Here is a 19,393-nt window from a genome sequence, read left to right as displayed (position 1 = left end):
GCATATACTGCTGCTATGTGCGTTGACAACTCAGATTCCGTAATATCATCGTTATGGTGTCGCTGGGTTACATTAACTAATTAGTTTACTTCAACCCAAAAAGAGTTGGGGTTTCTTTGTTTATTTGAAAGCATCAGTCTGCTCTAGATGCCCATCAAACAATTAGTTTTGGCTGACTGGATCACTTTTTATTTTAATAAGCTTACCTCATTATAGCTATTTTAATTTTGGTTTCTCTAATGGGTTGAGGTTCCAAAGTTAATATCTGCCTGATCTCTTTGTTGAGTTGCCTTTGAATTAGTCACAACAGAGTTGAAAACTATCAGACCCTAGGGACCCATAGCCATTCTTAGTACAACGTTTAGTTGGAAAGGCCGAGGTAAGGGCTTTGACAAAGACCTCCCAAGTTTGTATAGGGCATTGGATGGTAGTCATTCTTGTTTCTAGGTGGGAAATAGCCATGATCTTTTGAATCTCTGAGTTTTTCCATATGTAAAGCCTCAGGTTGGATAAATGGAACAATGAGCATTGTGCAATAGCCACTGATGCCCTTGGGTGCTGTTGTTAACTACAGTAATGTAGACAGAGTTATCACTCTCCAATCTAGGATTTATAGAGAAGTTGTTAATCCATGGAAATGTATTTTAATCTACCAGGGTGTAATCAAGGATGGAGTTTGTTCTGTTTGTCATTCTAGTTAATGCCATGGGCTAATATCAAGATAAACACCTATTTAAAGTGTATGGTCCCATGGCTCCCAGTTCCCTAATGCACTCCTTTTCATTCTGATCTATTCCGGCATGCTTAAAGATTGTTTGCAGAGGATGGAGACGATTCTTCTCAAGTGAGCCTTGTAATAAGTTCATATTGAAGTCTCCCAACAGCACTATGTGAGCTTGTGGATGGATGCATTGGAGTTCTTTGTGCAAGCCTGTCAGGATCATGATTCTAGAGGTTTTACTCTTCTAGCCTGGTTAAATATATAAATTCAGAATTAACAATGTGAAATTCTGCTCTGGAGGAGTGGGGGCTGAGAGGTTGTCACATTGGATTCAGGATAAACCCAGATCTATAGGTTCTTGTACCCACTGCAGGTCCCTGGCAATGCAAAGAGAAACACCTCTTTCGCATTCTTCGGGGTTCTTAACTTTATTAGCTTCATTTTGATAATCATTGAAGCCCAACAGGTGTGTCAGTATCTGCATCCAACATGCCTGTAGCAGCAGACCATCAAAGTCTTGTAAAAATGTTATAAAACCATTCTCAAACAACTTGCTACTGAGGCCGTTCATATTACCGGAGCAGAATTTTAATCTGCTAGACCACTCAGAAGGTTTTATACTGTGGGACTCAGGCGGCCTATGTACTGTATTAATATGTTATTTTATTTATAACTAATATTTTAGTTTCATATTTCCTTTTGTACTCGAATAAACCTATATTGCAGACAACAGGTACATTAGCAATTTATAGATGTGCATGTGCTACCTTATTGCTTAAACACTGATTCCCAATTTGAATAAATATGTTTCTCTGTTTGGTGGCTAAGTGCATCTTTGAAAACCCAACAATGACAACTTTTATTAAAAATATTGGTTTTATTATGCACATTTATCTTTAGATGTCCGGCATTACCAGGAGACACCCTAGTGAGGAACCCCATTTTAATTGTAAAGTCCCTCAGAAGGTTCTTTGATCCTCGATTCAAGAGTTGTGGTTTGTTAAAAAGTAGGTCCTAGAAACAAATACTAAGTTTACCTTTAAGTGCAGTGCCACAGGAAATCATATTAGAACTTATTTCTCTCTTTTGGCATTTTCTAGTGGCTAAACATTCACTTTGTTTCTTGTTATTCGAAACTATCAGTTTTATGTGGAATTTGCTTATAGTGAAAGCAATTGGGCAAGGAAAACAACAACGTAAAAAAAATGGATTAAGCAACTGTTTAGTAGGGCTTTTGCCATCCCTTGGGGATCTGGACCCTATCCATATGTGAAAAGTCTAAATTGCTCTTAAAGGCTGTATTAAAATGTATAAATGATACCTAGATTCAAAGCAATCCATCTCAATAATTATGAATCCTGAGGGCAAAGATTATCAATTCCAATACATTTCACAGGTCTCAAATTTGCATGTAGCTATTTTTAAATTTAGTTTAGGATTGAATTCCTTAAATTTAAAACTCTCAACATTACCTACATTTAAGCTTACACTTGTTACATTTAAATGTCCCTGCTCTCGCACTTTACTTGATTGTTGTTTATGTTTATCACCACATCAACAGATTTGTGCATCCCAGTTTATTACATACAGAACCTTGATTAGTAAAAGTAAATTATTAATTGTTAAACTGACATTCATGCATGTTACATTAGCTCTTGGTCGCTTTTGAACCTCTCAAAATAAAGGTGGTGAATGCACTGATATAATTCCTTGTAGCATAATTTCAATGTTTAACCATCATAATAATAATATTAATAATATTAAGCCATGTGTAGATGACTTTTACTTCTATTTGACAGACAAATGTCCACCTAAATGTATAACGTACTTACTTTTTCAATTTAATACAGAAAGCATCTGCATTACTGTTGATTTTTGAAAATGGTGTACCAGACTGAAAGTCGCACCATGACAGCTGCAATTCTTGCTGCACATGATAGCTATCAAATGCTATAGTGCAGATACCTCATTGCTCATACTTCTTAAACACTTGGCAGTGTTTGATAAAGTAAACCATTAATGGTTTTGCCATTTTATCTAAATGTACTGGATTTGAAGTTGTGTTTTTTTCATATTTTGTCACTGTCCTACCTCAGTAGTCCACAATAAGAATTCAAGGTTAGACCGTCCTCTCATGAATTAGCTGGAAGATCTGGTGCTGGCCTTAAGCCTCTCCATCCACCAGTATGATGAAGGCATTGTAGCCTAACTCTGTTTTCTGAGGGCATTATTGGACAATTGATGTCCACCACTGCAAGGACTGTTTTATAGTCATCAAAGATTAGTTTGCTCCATTCCCCAAAATCAATATCCTTCCAAAAAACTAGATTTCTAGGTACCACCAATTCATGTTTCAATGTTTTATTCTTTAGTTTCCACTGTAAATAATACATCACTTGTTGACTGAATATATACATGCTGAATACATGTACAATTTTTCAAGGTTGTATATGTCATTCTCAGTGATTTACCACCAACAACCCATGCTTGTCTTAAATCTGTTTTCAACTCAGTAACATGTTTTTTGGGGACTGCAGAATAATTCAGACTCATCTCTTCTCTTTTCTTTAATCAATTGTGGTTGTCTTGCACTACATTATTGATAAACCAAGGCCTTTGAACTATCTTAGACACCCTATTTTGCATAGATGTGTATGAAATTGTACGCAATTTAAATGCCCTAACTGAGCCTTCCTACCTGCAGCCCATTGCATATAATAGTCTGGAATTGTGGAGATTGGCCTTATGCCCTCGCCTGCCAAAAAGGCAGGGAAACATATTGTTCGAAGTTAGGCTCTTCAGCAAATGTGTTTTGGTACTGCAACATTGGATCACCTCCCGCGAGTTTTCATACCTCACTAATGGGGAAAGAAAATCACGCTAGCCAGGTAAGAATTCATTGATTAAGTATGCAGAATAAATGCTGCTTTAATCTTGTCCTAGTCATCACTCTCACCCCTATAAACATATGCATACGTTTTGTTAATTTCAATATAACATGACCATACTAGACCATAAGTCAGGATCTTGCCTAGTTCTTCCCTTATGTCTTAATACAAACACATCCCTCCAATGAAACACGCAGGCCTGACAATCAAAACTCCTGGGAAATATTAATGAAGGGTACATTTATACTGTAATTTTACCAATCGAGATTCTGCAGTGAATGCCAATATAGTTCTAAACATCAGGACTACTATCAACATTTTGTAAGCAATGACACAAGTTTTACATTTTACCTGCAAGGTTTCCTCTATCAGGTGAAATATTAGAGACATGAATCTTGTATGTGAAATTGATTGTTTCATTGGACTCTGGCTGTGCAAATCCACGTTCAGCGATATAAACAACTACGGGGAAGGATCCAGCCTTTCCGCTACGTATCTGGCAGACAATTTTCTTTTCTTTTCGGAGAAAAGAGTGTTAGTGTTAGAACAATCACAACTCATTTCTGATTAAAAATAATAATAAAAATACCTTGTGGATAAGCACTACAACTAACATTATTCATTGACACAAAAAGTTCAAATTTGAATGAGTACACTAACTATATACCCACAATGAAAAAGGAGGAAATATATAATTATTCCTTTAAAAAAAGATTAGTCTATCTACATACTCCTGATACAATCAAGCAAAGTTCAAATATGGATAATTATTTACATAATTTTTTATATAAATAGGTCCACCAAATAAGTACTCATACATTTTTATTTCAATAGAAATATATAAAAGCAGACATCAAAATGAAGCAATAAGCTCCTTTGAGCCCAGGGTAATCCAAAAGTTGAATTACATTTTTGGAACTATTCAAACTTTTAGCACTATTAATGTAATTTTTTAACTTTCGTTTTTTGGGCGTTGGTAATTGCAAATAATATTTGATTATATATTTTGAATATAACAATAGTTTTTTTAGCAGCAAGAATGTATGTACAGATCTTCAGTCCAGGTGAACCCTATCATTACGTGAACTGCAAACATAATGATCAGTAGTTTCCTATTGCCCGTAAATGTAAAAAGATTCTAGTAGGCTCATAGAAGCAGTAGAGTATTTAACTGCCTTTTCAAACCACAAACTGATTCACTGGCCGAAATATGAAATTAAATGCAGCTAGATACGGTAAAATGATTGGGGTTTTAATAAACATTTGAGTTCTCAATACTAAGTAAAGGTTAGTTACAGATAGCAACACTATGCAATTAGGTTAATTGTTTTTTAAAAGGCTGGTGACTTATCATGGTCAATCTTAACCACCCTCTTATTCTACCAATACTAGACATATAATGATATGATGAAAATATTTTGAGTGATGAAATAGTATGTTCAAACAAATGAGTTTTTTCTGGGGTGCTCAACTAACATTTGATTTACTACACATGAATACAATTTTTGGAAACTTCAACTCAAATTAATGAAGGACAATTAAGGTAAACTGTAAACAAGAGTAATAAATAATGTGATGCCTGGAATGATCTATGATGGTCTCTACATCACAGAACATTTCTACATCACTTTTAGAATGTGGAACGGATAGTGACGACACTCAGCTGCCAGAGCCGGTTTATTAGTAGAGTGCTAGGAGTGCGCTGTTGATATTCCGCTGTGTGTTTCTCTTCCCTCAGACAAATTGCTTTCTGGAACTTCACTGCCAATCAAGATACATCAAGTAACAATTTCGCATACAATTTATGTAGATTGTGTGGTGTATTACTGCCTATTTAAACCTCAAACTGATACTTCTAATCATAATAAGGACAAGCTAACACTATACATGTTAAATGAATATATGAGTGCTTTCCTGATGCATCAAGAAATAAGTAATTACTGGACAGTTTCTTTTTCTCATTGACACAATTCAGTTTTCATTAATTCTGACACATCCGGTCTTTACTTTGGTGTCATTATGTTAAGGATATAACTCTGCTATTATTGTCTAGAAATACTTAAAAGAATTTTCTCTTATGTGTAAAATCCAGATCTCAACTGAAAAAAAAATATTTTTCAAGCACAATTAAAATGACATGAATTTTGATAAAAAACAATTATGATGCTACATAGGGGTTTATTTCGATGTCAGGTGGACAACACCGTCATGGAAGTGGGATCGACTGCCTAATCACGATGTGACAGCACATGGTGCTGTTGCATACTACCATTCCTCTATGGGAGTTTGTGTTAAAGCCGTAAACCAGCCGTAACATAAGCTCCCATAGAGGAATAGGAATCTGTGTCCATCCCTGCACCCTGTGGCAGGCACTTCAAGGTGCCTGCCACAAGGCGCAGGGATCATCAAGGAGGCATCTACAAGGTATTCATTCTTTAAGTTGCACACTAGTCTTTAGTAAATAAATACATTCATCTAGACAGTTGCGAGTGGCTAAGTGTTAATAATGTAAGGGTACATTTTGCAGGGAACATGTTTTGGTTTAAAAAGATTTCATAGTGTACTTTTTTAGCATCAGGAGGACTCCCTTTGCAAAACATATAAAATGTGTTCATGAAAAATGTTTTGATATACACTAATTTCTGGACAGTTGCCCTAATGTAAAAGAAATATGAAAACTACTGAAATCATTGGTTGCAGAGAGCCCAGCCAGAAGGAGGCAGGTTTGTCAAGTATATCATCCATTAATAATGTTACTAATCTACTGTTGTATATTATCCTTGATGCATTTCTACTCTGTGTTAATGTAGTCTGTGTGAATTGTGATGATGTGCAAGCATTATGAATGTTTGGAGAAATGGCTGCAACAATTGAAGGAACAGGTTGAGCTGTAAACATCTACTGCCCCTAGTGGAGTGTTAGTGCCACTGCATCTATTGATAAAGAAGCATACATGTAAACATCAATGACACATATCTTCATTCTGTTTTATCTGAAAGATTATTTCATGGACAGAGGCAGATCAGTTTTCCTGGCATCAATACCCATCCTAGAAATAGCTTTCAGATGGGGTTGTTCTCAGGATACATTTGCTCCTCTCAGCCAAGAATGTATTGGAAGGGAAGAGTTTTTCTTCTCCTCAAACCTTCATTTTTTCTACTCCTGCAAATGGGGTCACCAGAAAACCTAAAATATCAAACAACCATAGAAGAATTTTGTAGACTGTTTGATCAGTTACTCTCTTAAGACATTGATATGTATGATTTAGTAAACATTTTATAGTAACTTACAATATACTCAACAGGAAAGTCTGCTAACATAAAACTGAGTCATTAAAATAGTCACGCTTCCTTCAGCACTTTTTTTTGCAACCACTTGTTGTGTCTCAAAGTGTATTTGTAAAGTGCACATTCATTACGTAAAGCCTTTTGATGCTGAAAAGCAGATGTTTATTGTTCCCGAACTCCGTGGTGCCCATGCAATCAAGCTCAACCTCAGAAAGGTGAACAGATGAGTGGACTTACCAAGATACAAACCGGTTACTATTAGGTCTAGCAGAGATTGCTTGAGTGGATACACCATCCCACTTTGCCATTAGATCTGTAAGAATATTTTCTTTACTTTTGGAATACCACAGATGGATGCATATTCTGTGAACAACAAAGTGGCCTTTCTATCTTGTAGCCACAACATGTGCTGTCACGTTTGATCCCCAGGACATGGTGACTTCCACCGCCAGCGCCATTTTGCCTTTCCTGCCACATGTTGGCTAATTACAGCCTGCTCTGGGAATTGTGGAGATTATCGCCTGTATACTGGCTTACCAAAAATAACAGAATGCAGGAGCATCAATATTGATAACTCTGCACTTGATAACTCAGCACTTATTATCAAGATTTATATGTATTTCTGTACGCATGTTTTTCAGTGGTGATTCCATAATCTATGACATATACCATCATTGTTTGTATAATTTTGAATATTAAACCCATGTTTTTTTTTACAATCCACAATGGCCAAATTATTTACTTGATCCTCCCTTCCTGTTTAGCACTATATATGGGTAGTCAGTTTTGAGTCCAGTTGCATTAGAATCATTCCTGCTTGATTGCTCGCTCAAAGGACTTCATGGTTCTCAGCCTACTCAAGTTACTGTTTGTTCTTCTCCTGCTTTTGCTTTGTTGCTTGGCTTGGAACAGTGTTTCTGGTCTGCTATTTTTTCTTCCTGCAGGATATTTTTTCTGGAGAAATTTCCAGTCAAAATCTGGTGACTGGTGCTGTTTCTGGGGGTCGGAGGCTTTTCCTACTCATGAAGAAGTATTTACATACATCGCCCAAATAACTTGCCCTTGACAAGATCTGGAACTATTTTCAAGTAAAATGTATTGAGATAAAAAAGCCTTTGACAATGATTCCAATGACTAACATTGTGATTGTGGACTAACATTGTGATTTTAGATTAGGTCATGATATATTTATTGTTATAAAATATCAGAAATCATGCAGTCTGCAAATTATTCTATGGCTGTGTGAATTTTAAGCAGCTTGCTGTTATTTATGCAATAAATATAAACAGGATTGCAAGACTATGTGCAAGGATTGATCAGAGCAGCTAATTCCCAATAGTTTGGCTTGTTTGCTCTTTTTTCAGTTGCAAAATATAAAAGTACATATACCTGAAACACTCTCCATGCCCGCACAACCAATCAACTCATGTTGGAGTATGTCAGATTAGCTGGAATTCAATTCAAATTCCAATTCCAGTATTCTTACTTTCTCTCACAATGGGCATATGAAGACCACCCGTTAAGGTTGTGTGGGCGGGAACATGATGGCGCTAGTGTGAGCTCTTTCCATCCAGCCGCCATAAAGTGCCGCGGTGCACCTATAATAAACTGCTTTTGTCTGACTCTGTGATGCTGGTTTCTAGATCGTGCAGAGTGAGGTACCAAATGCCATGCAGGAGGTTGTGCGAAGTGCGAGCGGCGGTCCATTTTACTGCCTGTTTTGCGGGGGCTATTGCAGGCTGCTTATAGGTGTATGTCCTGGTCGGAACACAGCAGGAGCCGGATATCTGCTCGCCGTCCCACTTGGTTTCTGCTCTGTTGGAAGCAGCGTCCCAGCTTAATCTAAGGCAAATGTTGACATGGGGTGCAAGTAACGCTAAAGCAAAAGCAGCTCTGGCCAGTGCGGCTCAAGGAGACACGGAGATTGATACTCTTCCTACAGGTAAACGGGAAACCAGTGGTCTAAAAAAGATGGTGGGAGACCTGGGGGCCGAGGAAGCATGAAGGAGGGTGCTGGCACAGATTTTGGTCTGCCTTCAATTACTAAACATATTCCCGCAATTAATGTGCCACCTCCCCTGACTGTCCTTATATTAGACGATTCCAGCTGCCTAATAAAAGTGACTTTGGCAGATGGGAGCTCATTGCAGCCGGGCGATCCTCAGAAGGCTGCTTGTATCTCTGTTCAATCTGGGGGTGCTGTAACAGCTGGGGTCCAACTCAGCAGCCAGGATAGCTTCAAGAATTCCAATAAAGCCATAGACGCTTCCTCAGCGCTTTCCTTGGAAACCAATAGTTTCAATGCTGATCCTAGGCTGGAGACTGTGTCCGCCTCTTCTGTCTCTGTCCCTGCACTTTTAGCCAGCCTTGCTGAGGTGGGCTCAAATTCTCAAACCGATGGAACCAAGGCTTGAAAGACAAACTCAACGCCCAGGCTCCCCAGACTCCTGAACTTATTGGAGAGCATTTTTATTCAGTCTCTGGCAGGTTCCTTAACAGAGAATGGCGTGATTAGCTCAAGCAATGACTGTGCTTCTAATAATAACGAGTTTGACCCTTCCTTTGACACTGGAAATGTTCAGTGACAGGACAAACTTCTCAATAAGGCTAAAACACTCAGCCAGGTCGGATGAAATTATTCTGACTCCCAATTGCCTTTTCCTCTGGGTGATAAAACAGCCAAAATTGTGCACTATGAGAGCATTAAATCAGCACCGGTATATACGGCAGAAACTTCCTTAACCTCAATATTGACTTCAATAAAAACAATTCCAGGATGAGGTTCGCTCCGACAGCCGCTGTGCCAAAGGGGCCGCCAAAAAACTGCAAGGAGGTATGCGGAAGCTGAGTAAGATTTGCACTGACATTGGTGATCGTGTTGCTATGGTTGGAGGCCGCACAGAAAATCTGGAAGTTGAAGTAACTACCTTAAAAGTACAGGCACTTTCCAAGCTGCATGTTTGATCAATGTAATGTCAAAGTTGAAAGAACAGGAAAATCGACAATGTCAAAATATTCTTTGCCTTTTGGGGATTCCTGAAGGGGGATGACCAAAGGCAATATATTATTAAGCTTTTATGAGATACCTTTCTTGATCATACAGACTGGAACTGGGACCATGAGGTCCAGAGGGAACACCCCTTCCCTTTCAATCGAAAGCTGCGACGGGATGGTAGCAGCTTCAGCGAAGAAAAACTCAGGGCCTTTTTGTTTTTTTTAAGAACTTTCTCCGTAGACAGTTGGTCTACAACCAGGCACGCCCAAATTCCTAGCAGGGCCCTAACGGAGTGTTGTTCTTTGCAAAGCCGGATTTTTGTCATGCTACAGTAGAGCGGAGGTGGCATCTTCGCCAGCTTATAGATTCATTCCAGCAGCAAGGTGCTCAGGTGTTTTAATTAACCCAGCTACACTAAAAGTGTTTTTTAATGGATCTTCTCAGATCTTTTCGTCAGAGATTAAAGCAAGGGATTTTTTTAAGAAAGCAGAGGGAAGAAAGGGTTGAGTTAAGCTGTATTTTTCTTTTATTCTCTCTCTCTCTTCTGATCAAGGCTAATTTCCTAAGCTCCTCAGTTGCTCTGTCATCTGTAGCCATTATTGCTGTTGCTACTGTCTGTCACATAGGAGCAGAGATACAATGGCACTAACAGGCTTGTTCAACAAGGGAAGGGCACTATTGGCTGGTGTCAAGTTCTTTCTTTCTCTTTTTTTTTTCCTTTTCACAAGCTTGGCAGTCATGCCCGGCATGGCCTTTTCGCAGGGATTCACATGAGATGACCATCACTCAGGGTAGCCCTGATTGCTCTATTTGGGGGTGGAGGGAAGGGATGAGATGGAAGACAACCGTACGGCGGTGGGAGGAATGATGATGTTCTTACTATATGGGCTTTGGCCAATTTGAAACTGGTCTTTGGAGGTACGGTACAATGGGAGGGTTTGGGATGTAAAAAGAAAAAAGAAAAAAAAGGGGGAAAAAACAAGAGAAAAAATAAGTTGACAAAAGAAAAAGAACTTTTTAGATTTAACTGTCCACAAGAGAAAAATGATTTTCATGCCTGGAATGGTATAGTTATTCATTTTGATTTAAAGTGCTGTTTTGTTTTTTCTTTCAATGTCATTCTATTGGGAACTTGTATGATGTTTAGCCGAGTTTACTTGGCCCAGACTAACGCGAATATGATCAGCAACCTTAGAACAGTTTCTGTAAACATCTGCGGCCTTAATGATGCTATGAAGAGACAAAAGGTAGCACGTGGGCATCGTTTGTTGGAGGCCGACATCGTCGGTCTCCAAGAACACATATTGAGGGAGCACAAAAACATCTGTTGAATTTTCTGGGGTATAGAGTCATTGGGGGAACTTCTCAAGTCGAGCGTGTGAAAGGAGTAGCGATTATGCTTCAGAAGAAGCACTCACAAAAAACCCTCCGAGTGAAATCCGACTCTCTAGCGAGATGGGTCATTGCTGAATGCTGTTTACCCCTCAAATCCGCTTTTACTATATGCTCCATTTATGGGAACAATTCTAAAGATCCTGGGGTTATTAACTGGCTATATACAACAAGGACATTAGGGAGGGCCAGAGGGATGTTTATAGACCAGCCTAGGTTATATCCCTCAAAAAGCTACATGTACAACATACAAATCTAGGGGTCTAAAAAGAAGGTATCTAGAACCTCTAAAGAGAAAGTCCTAATGTTTACATAAATACATCAAGACAGAGTCAAGACTTACTGCTAGTTTACAAGGGACAGGGAATGTCAGACAAGGGACCACCAGTGATTGCAGAGGAATATCATCTAGGATTTATTTATTTATTTATTTATTTATTTATAAAATTTCTAGAGCGCACAAATACCTTTCGGTGTCTCGGCGTTCTCGTGATGATTCTCGTTCTCGTGATGATCAATATTATCACTTGGTCATCCTTAAGGGTCTCGTGTCTCTAGATCATTGAGACCTCAATCGTACCCTTTATCCAACGGGAATTCCAACCCGCAATCACTTTAGGACCAAGTGACTCTGATCTGATAGGATCAGGTGCAGTGCGACAAAAAAAGAGATGGTGTGGTGAAGTGTGTTAAAAACGATAGAGAAACCTCAAAGAGACTTTATTGATAAGGTCCTCCTCCTCCTGTTAAAATCAAGAACAGTCCAATAATATATGCATCTGGAGTTCAACCAAATACCTGCTTGGGGGCCAACATGTTTCAGCCTCAATGGGAAAAGGAACCCTAGGCTTTCTTCAGGGCCTCTGTTCTAGCTCATATATGCTACTGCATGTGATATAAACAGTGTGAAGTATAAAAAGAAATTATATGGAGTGAAGTAATTATACAATCAAAAGGATATAGTTTTCCATCGTCTGATAGTACTCCACAGGTCACGTGGTGTATGAAACATCTATAAACACACAATTGACACAGTGTTAAAACCACCAATGTCCCCGAAAGACTGTCCAGTCCTTTTCAAAACAAAAGACAATGTATACTTACCCAGTGTGCCCGGGGGACAGACCTCACCTCTCCTGGACCTGGCTCAGGATATGTGAGACCCCGCTCTAAGAATGCAAAAAACAAGCTGAGCTTGAATACATATAGAGAGAACAAACGTAGTCCTGCACTATAATGCATGTATGTTCTAAGCCCAGACTATCATTGTCTAGCAGTCAGAGAAAAAACTTTCCTCCCTCATCCTATCCACCTGAACTAAAACCTCCAGGGTAACACACCAAACCTCTAGTTTTATTATATCGCAGGCTAAAGTGTGTAAAATTACTGTTCACGAGAGCCTGTGAAAGAAGACATAGTAGTACATAAACCAGAGACTTCTGGCACATTGTTTATATAAGAAGTGTATCTTATTGCTAGATCTAATTGCATGAAAGATACAAACTGAGTAGAGAAAAAGTAGTATAACAGGAACAGAGAGCAGTATCTACCTGTCTGGCGGTCCCTCGAGCCGAATCCGAGTCAGGGGGAGGCAAAGCCCAAGACAGGGAAAGCTCTTTTTAAACACCTTTGAAAAGTCAATGGACCAATCACATGGTGCGGTGTTCGTGTAGTGACGGTTTTAAAAAGAATTATACAAGATACTCTGGAAACACAAAGAAGGGCGTATTGAGCCTTTTCAATAGTAAAACTATATAAAATTCATGGAGACTCACTGATTAGCGCCGTTCGCTTCTTGTCAACAAACCCCAAAACGCGTGATCTCACTGGATCCACTCGCGAAACTACACGATGACATCACTGTGCAGTTCCAAGTAGTTCAAATAGTTCAAAACTACCCTGCTTGATAAAAGAGATCCCCGGGGGCTGTATGAGTTGTATTAGCTAAGAAGGAACCTGGGAGGTTTTGAAATATCGAAACTGATGCCGTGTAGATGTAAACATACCGGAAAAATTATCGGCGATCGAAACAACGAGTGTTAAATCCCGCGAGAAATAACTAGAACTACCAGATTGCATCCTTACTACAGATCGCGTAGTTCCGAACGTGGGGCAAGCATGTCTAGCCAGTGTAATGGGATTATATTTAGGAACTCATTACAACAAAAAAAGGCCCCTCGCAATTATGTATCGCATTTGAAATGTTATAAGGTGATTACATTTGAAATGTTATGTAAATGTAAATGTATTGCGACTTTTATAGCGCACGTATCACCCGAAGGCATCAAGGCGCTTGCCTTGGGAAACCGTCCTGGATTTTTCCCTGTGAGATAACCCCTAATGGGCATCCCCAAGGTGAAAGCCAAGCATCCCGCAGTGGGTGGGCCGCCGTAGTGGAGATTAAGCAAGCTATTGCTCAGAGTTGCAGCGTGGGACCCCATGGTTAGAGTAGGCACCGAGGCGAGAATTATCGAGTCCATGGACATTTTTGGGCTCAGGACCCTGCTGCGTCGGGAATTGAACCCTGGTCCCGGGCCAGACCTCTGCATCAGGGTCTGGCGCTCTAATCAGTGAGCCACACTCCTCCACTATATAAGGTGATAAACACCGATCAGGGTCTTTAAAATGAATTCTCTTTGAACAATTATTATATAAGGACTATGGCAATGGAGAAATCCTTGATATCACCCCTGAAATGGGCATAATACAGCTATATTTTCAATATTTATTGTTGAAGGCTAAACCACGGTATTTCATCATTTAGCCCTCTGCTGTCTGTGTGTAATTTATAAACCCATTTTTGTTCTTTCATGAACTGGAATTTCGATGCATCACTTATATGGGAGGGAATGAATGGTTTCTCAAGGACCGTCCATGTAAAATCTGATTCCCCATGGTTATGCTGTATGAAGTGTTTTGTCAGCTTGGAGACATTCTTTTTACAACGAAAAGTGCTTTTATGTTCAAGCATTGGCGTTCGGACTTTCCTGGTTGTCATTCCCGCGTATCGCTCATTGCATGGGCATGTCAGTAAGTAAATAAGATGGGAGCTGTTGCAATTCGTAAATTGTCTTAATTCCCAAGGTCTAGTGGTGCCGATATCAAGTTTAGTCATTTTAGATGTCTGAGGACACATGGAACATCCGCCACAAGGGTGGTGTCCAGTGACCGCTGGTGAATCCCACAGTGTTCCAATAGTTCTGGTCGGGTATGTACTAGTCGGTCAAGTAAATGATGTGATTGTTTGAAAGCAAATAAGGGGTACTCAATGTTATCATTGCTACAATTCAACACACTCCAATGTCATCTGATTATCTTCTGAATATCATTGGACTTTGTATTGAATGTGCTAACAAACGTGAGGCGATCCAGAGTTGGTTTTATGGTTGGAGGCTCTAACAAGGCTTCACGACTATTGTTGATTGCTCTCTTGAAGGATCGTCTGACCAGTTTGGCCGGATAATGTCTGGCTGTCAATTGGCTTGATAGATTGGCTGCGTGTTTCGCAAAGGTCTCTGATGTAGAACAATTCCGCCGTATTCGGAGGAACTGCCCGAAGGGTAGATTGTCACGTAGTAACTTCGGGTGTTGACTCTCATAAAGGAGGAGTGAGTTCCTTGCCATTGGCTTACGAAAGAGTTCACTTTCTAAACCAGTAGGAGTAGTGTAGATAGAAAGATCCAGGAAAGCAATCTTTTCTTTGCTAGTCTAAATGGTGAACCTTAAGAATCTATTCAACCACTTGTCGAAACAAAGAACAGAATCCAGGTCACCTCTCCACACAACCAGAATATCATCAATATATTGCTTCCACCATCTGATGGAAGCGAAAAAAGGATTTAGCTGTAAGTACAGTCTTCTGTTCAAAGTTATGAACATATAGATTTGCCAAGGAAGGAGCAAAAATACTGCCCATACTAGTCCCTGAAGTTTGGAGATAGATGGTGTCCTCGTAACGAAAGTAGTTATCTTTCATGGCGATTGTAGCTAAAGCCATTATGAAAGAGACTGGAGTGATGGTATCAAGGACCAAATCCCCCAGGATGGACCCGATGGTGTCCAGAGTCTAATCCTGGGGGATAGACGCGTATAGAGATTTAACATCCAGGGAGACCAGGTAATCTGTCTCTTGGTTGAACTCTATTCTAGGGATCGCCCTTAAAACGTCCGTATTATCTTTCAAAAAGGTGGGCATGGTATGCACAATGGGTCTCAAGAAGTAATCAACAAAAGCCGAGAGGGGCTCCAGGACCGATCCCTGGCCAGATATAATTGGCCTCCCTTGTGGTGATCTCTGGTTCTTGTGAACCTTTGGCAAGGTGTAAAAATATGGCACAGTTGGATTTTGTGCCTGTAAAAATTGTGCCTCATGGGGAGTAATCCAGCCTTCTGCTAATGCCTCCTCTACCAGTGTGTTGATCTCACTGATCAGCCTGGCAGCAGGGTCTGCAGTTAGAGACGGATAGGAAGTCCTGTCCTTCAGTTGTCGCAGGCACTCATTTATGTAGGTGTCTACGTCCTGTATGACTATGGAACCCCCTTTGTCCGCGGGTTTGATAATAATCGAAGGATCTTGGGTAAGGGCTTTTAATGCTTGTCTCTCTGGTCTGGCATCATTACTACAGACCGTGTAGTTCCGAACGTGGGGCAAGCATGTCTAGCCAGTGTAATGGGATGATATTTAAGAACTCATTACAACAAAAAATGGCCCCTCACAATTATGTATCGCATTTGAAATGTTATAAGATGATCGCATTTGAAATGTTATAAGGTGATCAACACCGGCCAGGGTCTTTAAAATTAATTCTCTTTGAACAATTATTATGTTAGGACTATGGCAATGGAGAAATCCTTTATATAACCTAGGCTGGTCTATAAACATCCCTCTGGCCCTCCCTAATGTCCTTGTTTTATATATTTGGAGCATTTTACAGCTGCGGGCCTGTTTTGCACTGTACTAATTTAGACAGTGTAGTACCAATTACTTTTTAGAATTAGTCTTCAAAAATTTCCCTCCCTTCATCTGGTCTATCAGCTTCTTCCGCTGGTGTCTCCTACTATTCCTCTCTATTACTGTTGAGTCATGGCTGAACGGATGGGTTTGGCGTATGACGACTCAGTCTTTCAATCAATCTTACACAACATGCCTAGTATTTTGGAGTCCCTTCCAGCACCATCGGTGAGTGCAGTGGATGATTGGACAAAAGTCCTCACTTTGAAGAAATCACACTCTCGCACACAGATACATGGAATTATAATGGCAGAATATATGCGGGATAGTTGTGCCCCTTCTGGACTCATAGTAACCAACGCTCCATGCCTTTTTTTGAACGATAAACAATTTCTGAAAGATTGGTCACTCATTGCCTGGCGATGCACCCGCGATTGGCTAATTTTAATCATCAATACAGCCAAGCGGGTAGCAGACGCTATCTTAATTGAAATACAGGTCCAAGAAGGACAGATAAGAACCACTGTCAGTCCCACTGTTTTTAAGAAACAGAAGGATGAATCGGACAAAAACAATAAAGACTTTAATGACACAATACTTCAGATTAAAATAGACAAATTCAAGAAGGATTTGGCGAAATTCAAATTGGAATGTGTTTATCCTTACACAAGCAACACTTATAAAGCTCCTGACTTTAGCAAAAGTGGCAGAAAATTTGGCTCAAACTACTCAGGATCCAGCTCGGACTCTGGTAGTGACTCAGATGCCACGAATCCTCCACCACAGGTAGGAAGGGGTCGAGGTAGAGCTGGCCAATATCAGAATTATGGAGGTCCACAAATGAACTCTGGACAACCATGGTGGCCGCTCACACCGTGGGGTCACCCAGGTAATTTTCAACATCCATTCCCACCACCCATGGGCCCTTTTCCTGGTTATTCCAACTTTAACAACCAGTCTTTTTTAGGTTTTGGCCCCCGTCGGTCACGGGGCAAACAAAGACTGGCACAAACACAGGCGCAGGTCCATTGGGAAGACGCAACTGGACCCCACGCAGGTACCAGGAGTCACATGAGAAGGAATGCCCAAGTATAATCAATCCACCTGAACCAAGCTTGGTAGTGAATTTGAGCAGAAAAACCCTCTCGACAATAGAAGAAGTAGTAATGAATAAAGGTTTGGGCTTTGTGACCACGGATGTGGGAGACCCTTTCAACTACAAATTGAACTAGCCCAGTTCTTTCGCAAATTAAAGTCATTGTTACAGAGGACCAAGTTATAGATGGGAATACTGGTCTCAGACCAAAATCACAGTTTCTGCCACCCATACACACTACACCCCCGCAGGTTGCTACTTTTGAGAAGGCTGTAAAGGATGAAATTGATCAAATCTGGATCGCGCATAAGAAGGGGTATAATAATCTGTCAGGACCAGAGAGACAAACATTAAAAGCCCTTACCCAAGATCCTTTGATTATTATCAAACCAGCGGACAAATAGGGTTCCATAGTCATACAAGACGTGGACACCTACAGAAACGAGTGCCTGCGACAACTGAAGGACAGGACTTCCTATCTGCCTCTAACTGCAGACCCTACTGCCAGGCTGATCAGTGAGATCAACACACTGGTAGAGGAGGCCTTAGCAGAAGGCTGGATTACTCCCCATGAGGCACAATTTTTACAGGCACAAAATCCAACTGTGCCATATTTTTACACCTTGCCAAAGGTTCACAAGGCCCAGAGACCACCACCAGGGAGGCCGATTATATCTGGCCAGGGATCGCTCCTGGAGCCCCTCTCGGCTTTTGTTGATTACTTCTTGAGACCTATTGTACATACCATGCCCACCTATTTCAAAGATACTACGGATGTTTTAAGGGCAATCCCTAGAATGGAGTTCAACCAAGAGACAGATTACCTGGTCTCCCTGGATGTTGAATCTCTATACACGTCAATCCCCCAGGATGAGACTCTGGACACCATCGGGTCCATCCTGGGGGATTTGGTCCTTGATACCATCACTCCAGTCTCTTTCATAATGGCTTTAGCTACAATCGCCATGAAGGATAACTACTTTCGTTACGAGGACACCATCTATCTCTAAACTTCAGGGACTAGTATGGGCAGTATTTTTGCTCCTTCCTTGGCAAATCTATATGTTCATAACTTTGAACAGAAGACTGTACTTACAGCTACAAATCCTTTTTTCGCTTCTATCAGATGGTGGAAGCGATATATTGATGATATTCTGGTTGTGTGGAGAGGCGACCTGGATTCTGTTCTTTGTTTCCAAAAGTGGTTGAATACTCAGAATAGATTCTTAAGGTTCACCATTGAGACTAGCAAAGAAAAGATTGCTTTCCTGGATCTTTCTATCTACACTACTCCTACTGGTTTAGAAAGTGAACTGTTTCGTAAGCCAATGGCGAGGAACTCACTCCTCCTTTATGAGAGTCAACACCCGAAGTCACTACGTGACAATCTACCCTTCGGGCAGTTCCTCCGAATACGGCGGAATTGTTCTACATCAGAGACCTTTTCGAAACACGCTGCCAATCTATCTAGCTAATTGACAGCTAGACATTATCCGGCCAAACTGGTCAGACGATCCTTCAAGAGAGCGATCAACAATAGTCGTGAAGCCTTGTTAGAGCCTCCAACCATAAAACCACCTCTGGATCGCCTCACGTTTGTTAGCACGTTCAATACAAAGTCCAATGATATTCAGAAGATAATCAGATGACATTGGAGTGTGTTGAATTGTAGCAACGATAAAATTGAGTACCCCTTGTTTGCTTTCAAACGATCACATAATTTACGTGACCGAGTAGTACATACCCGACCTAAAGAGTCTCCGATCAGAACTATTGGAACATTGTGGGATTCACCAGCGGTCACTGGACACCACCCTTGTGGCGGATGTTCCATGTGTCCTCAGACATCTAAAATGACTAAACTTGATATTGGCACCACTAGACCTTGGGAACTAAGACAATTTACGAATTGAAACAGCTCCCATCCTATTTACTTACTGACATGCCCATGCAATGAGCGATATGTGGGAATGACGACCAGGAAAGTCCGAACGCCAATGCTTGAACATAAAAGCACTTTTCGGTGTAAAAAGAATGTTTCCAAGCTGACAGAACACTTCATA

The 19,393-nt window shown here is 40.4% G+C and overlaps 1 protein-coding gene across 1 annotated transcript in view; it reads right to left on the bottom strand.

The window, feature by feature from the left end:
* LOC147724582 (fibrocystin-L-like) overlaps window positions 1-19,393 on the bottom strand; it is a 2,246,326-nt gene that overhangs the window by 1,415,855 nt on the left and 811,078 nt on the right. Inside the window, exon 32 of the mRNA XM_086918063.1 lies at window positions 3,961-4,125. Within this exon, the coding sequence (XP_086774189.1) occupies window positions 3,961-4,125 (165 nt within the window). The remainder of the gene's footprint in view (window positions 1-3,960; window positions 4,126-19,393) is intronic.

This window comes from Lissotriton vulgaris, chromosome 4_1 (assembly GCF_964263255.1).
Source record: "Lissotriton vulgaris chromosome 4_1, aLisVul1.2, whole genome shotgun sequence".
Lineage (NCBI taxonomy): Eukaryota > Metazoa > Chordata > Amphibia > Caudata > Salamandridae > Lissotriton > Lissotriton vulgaris.
This window is presented reverse-complemented; position numbering and strand designations above follow the sequence as displayed.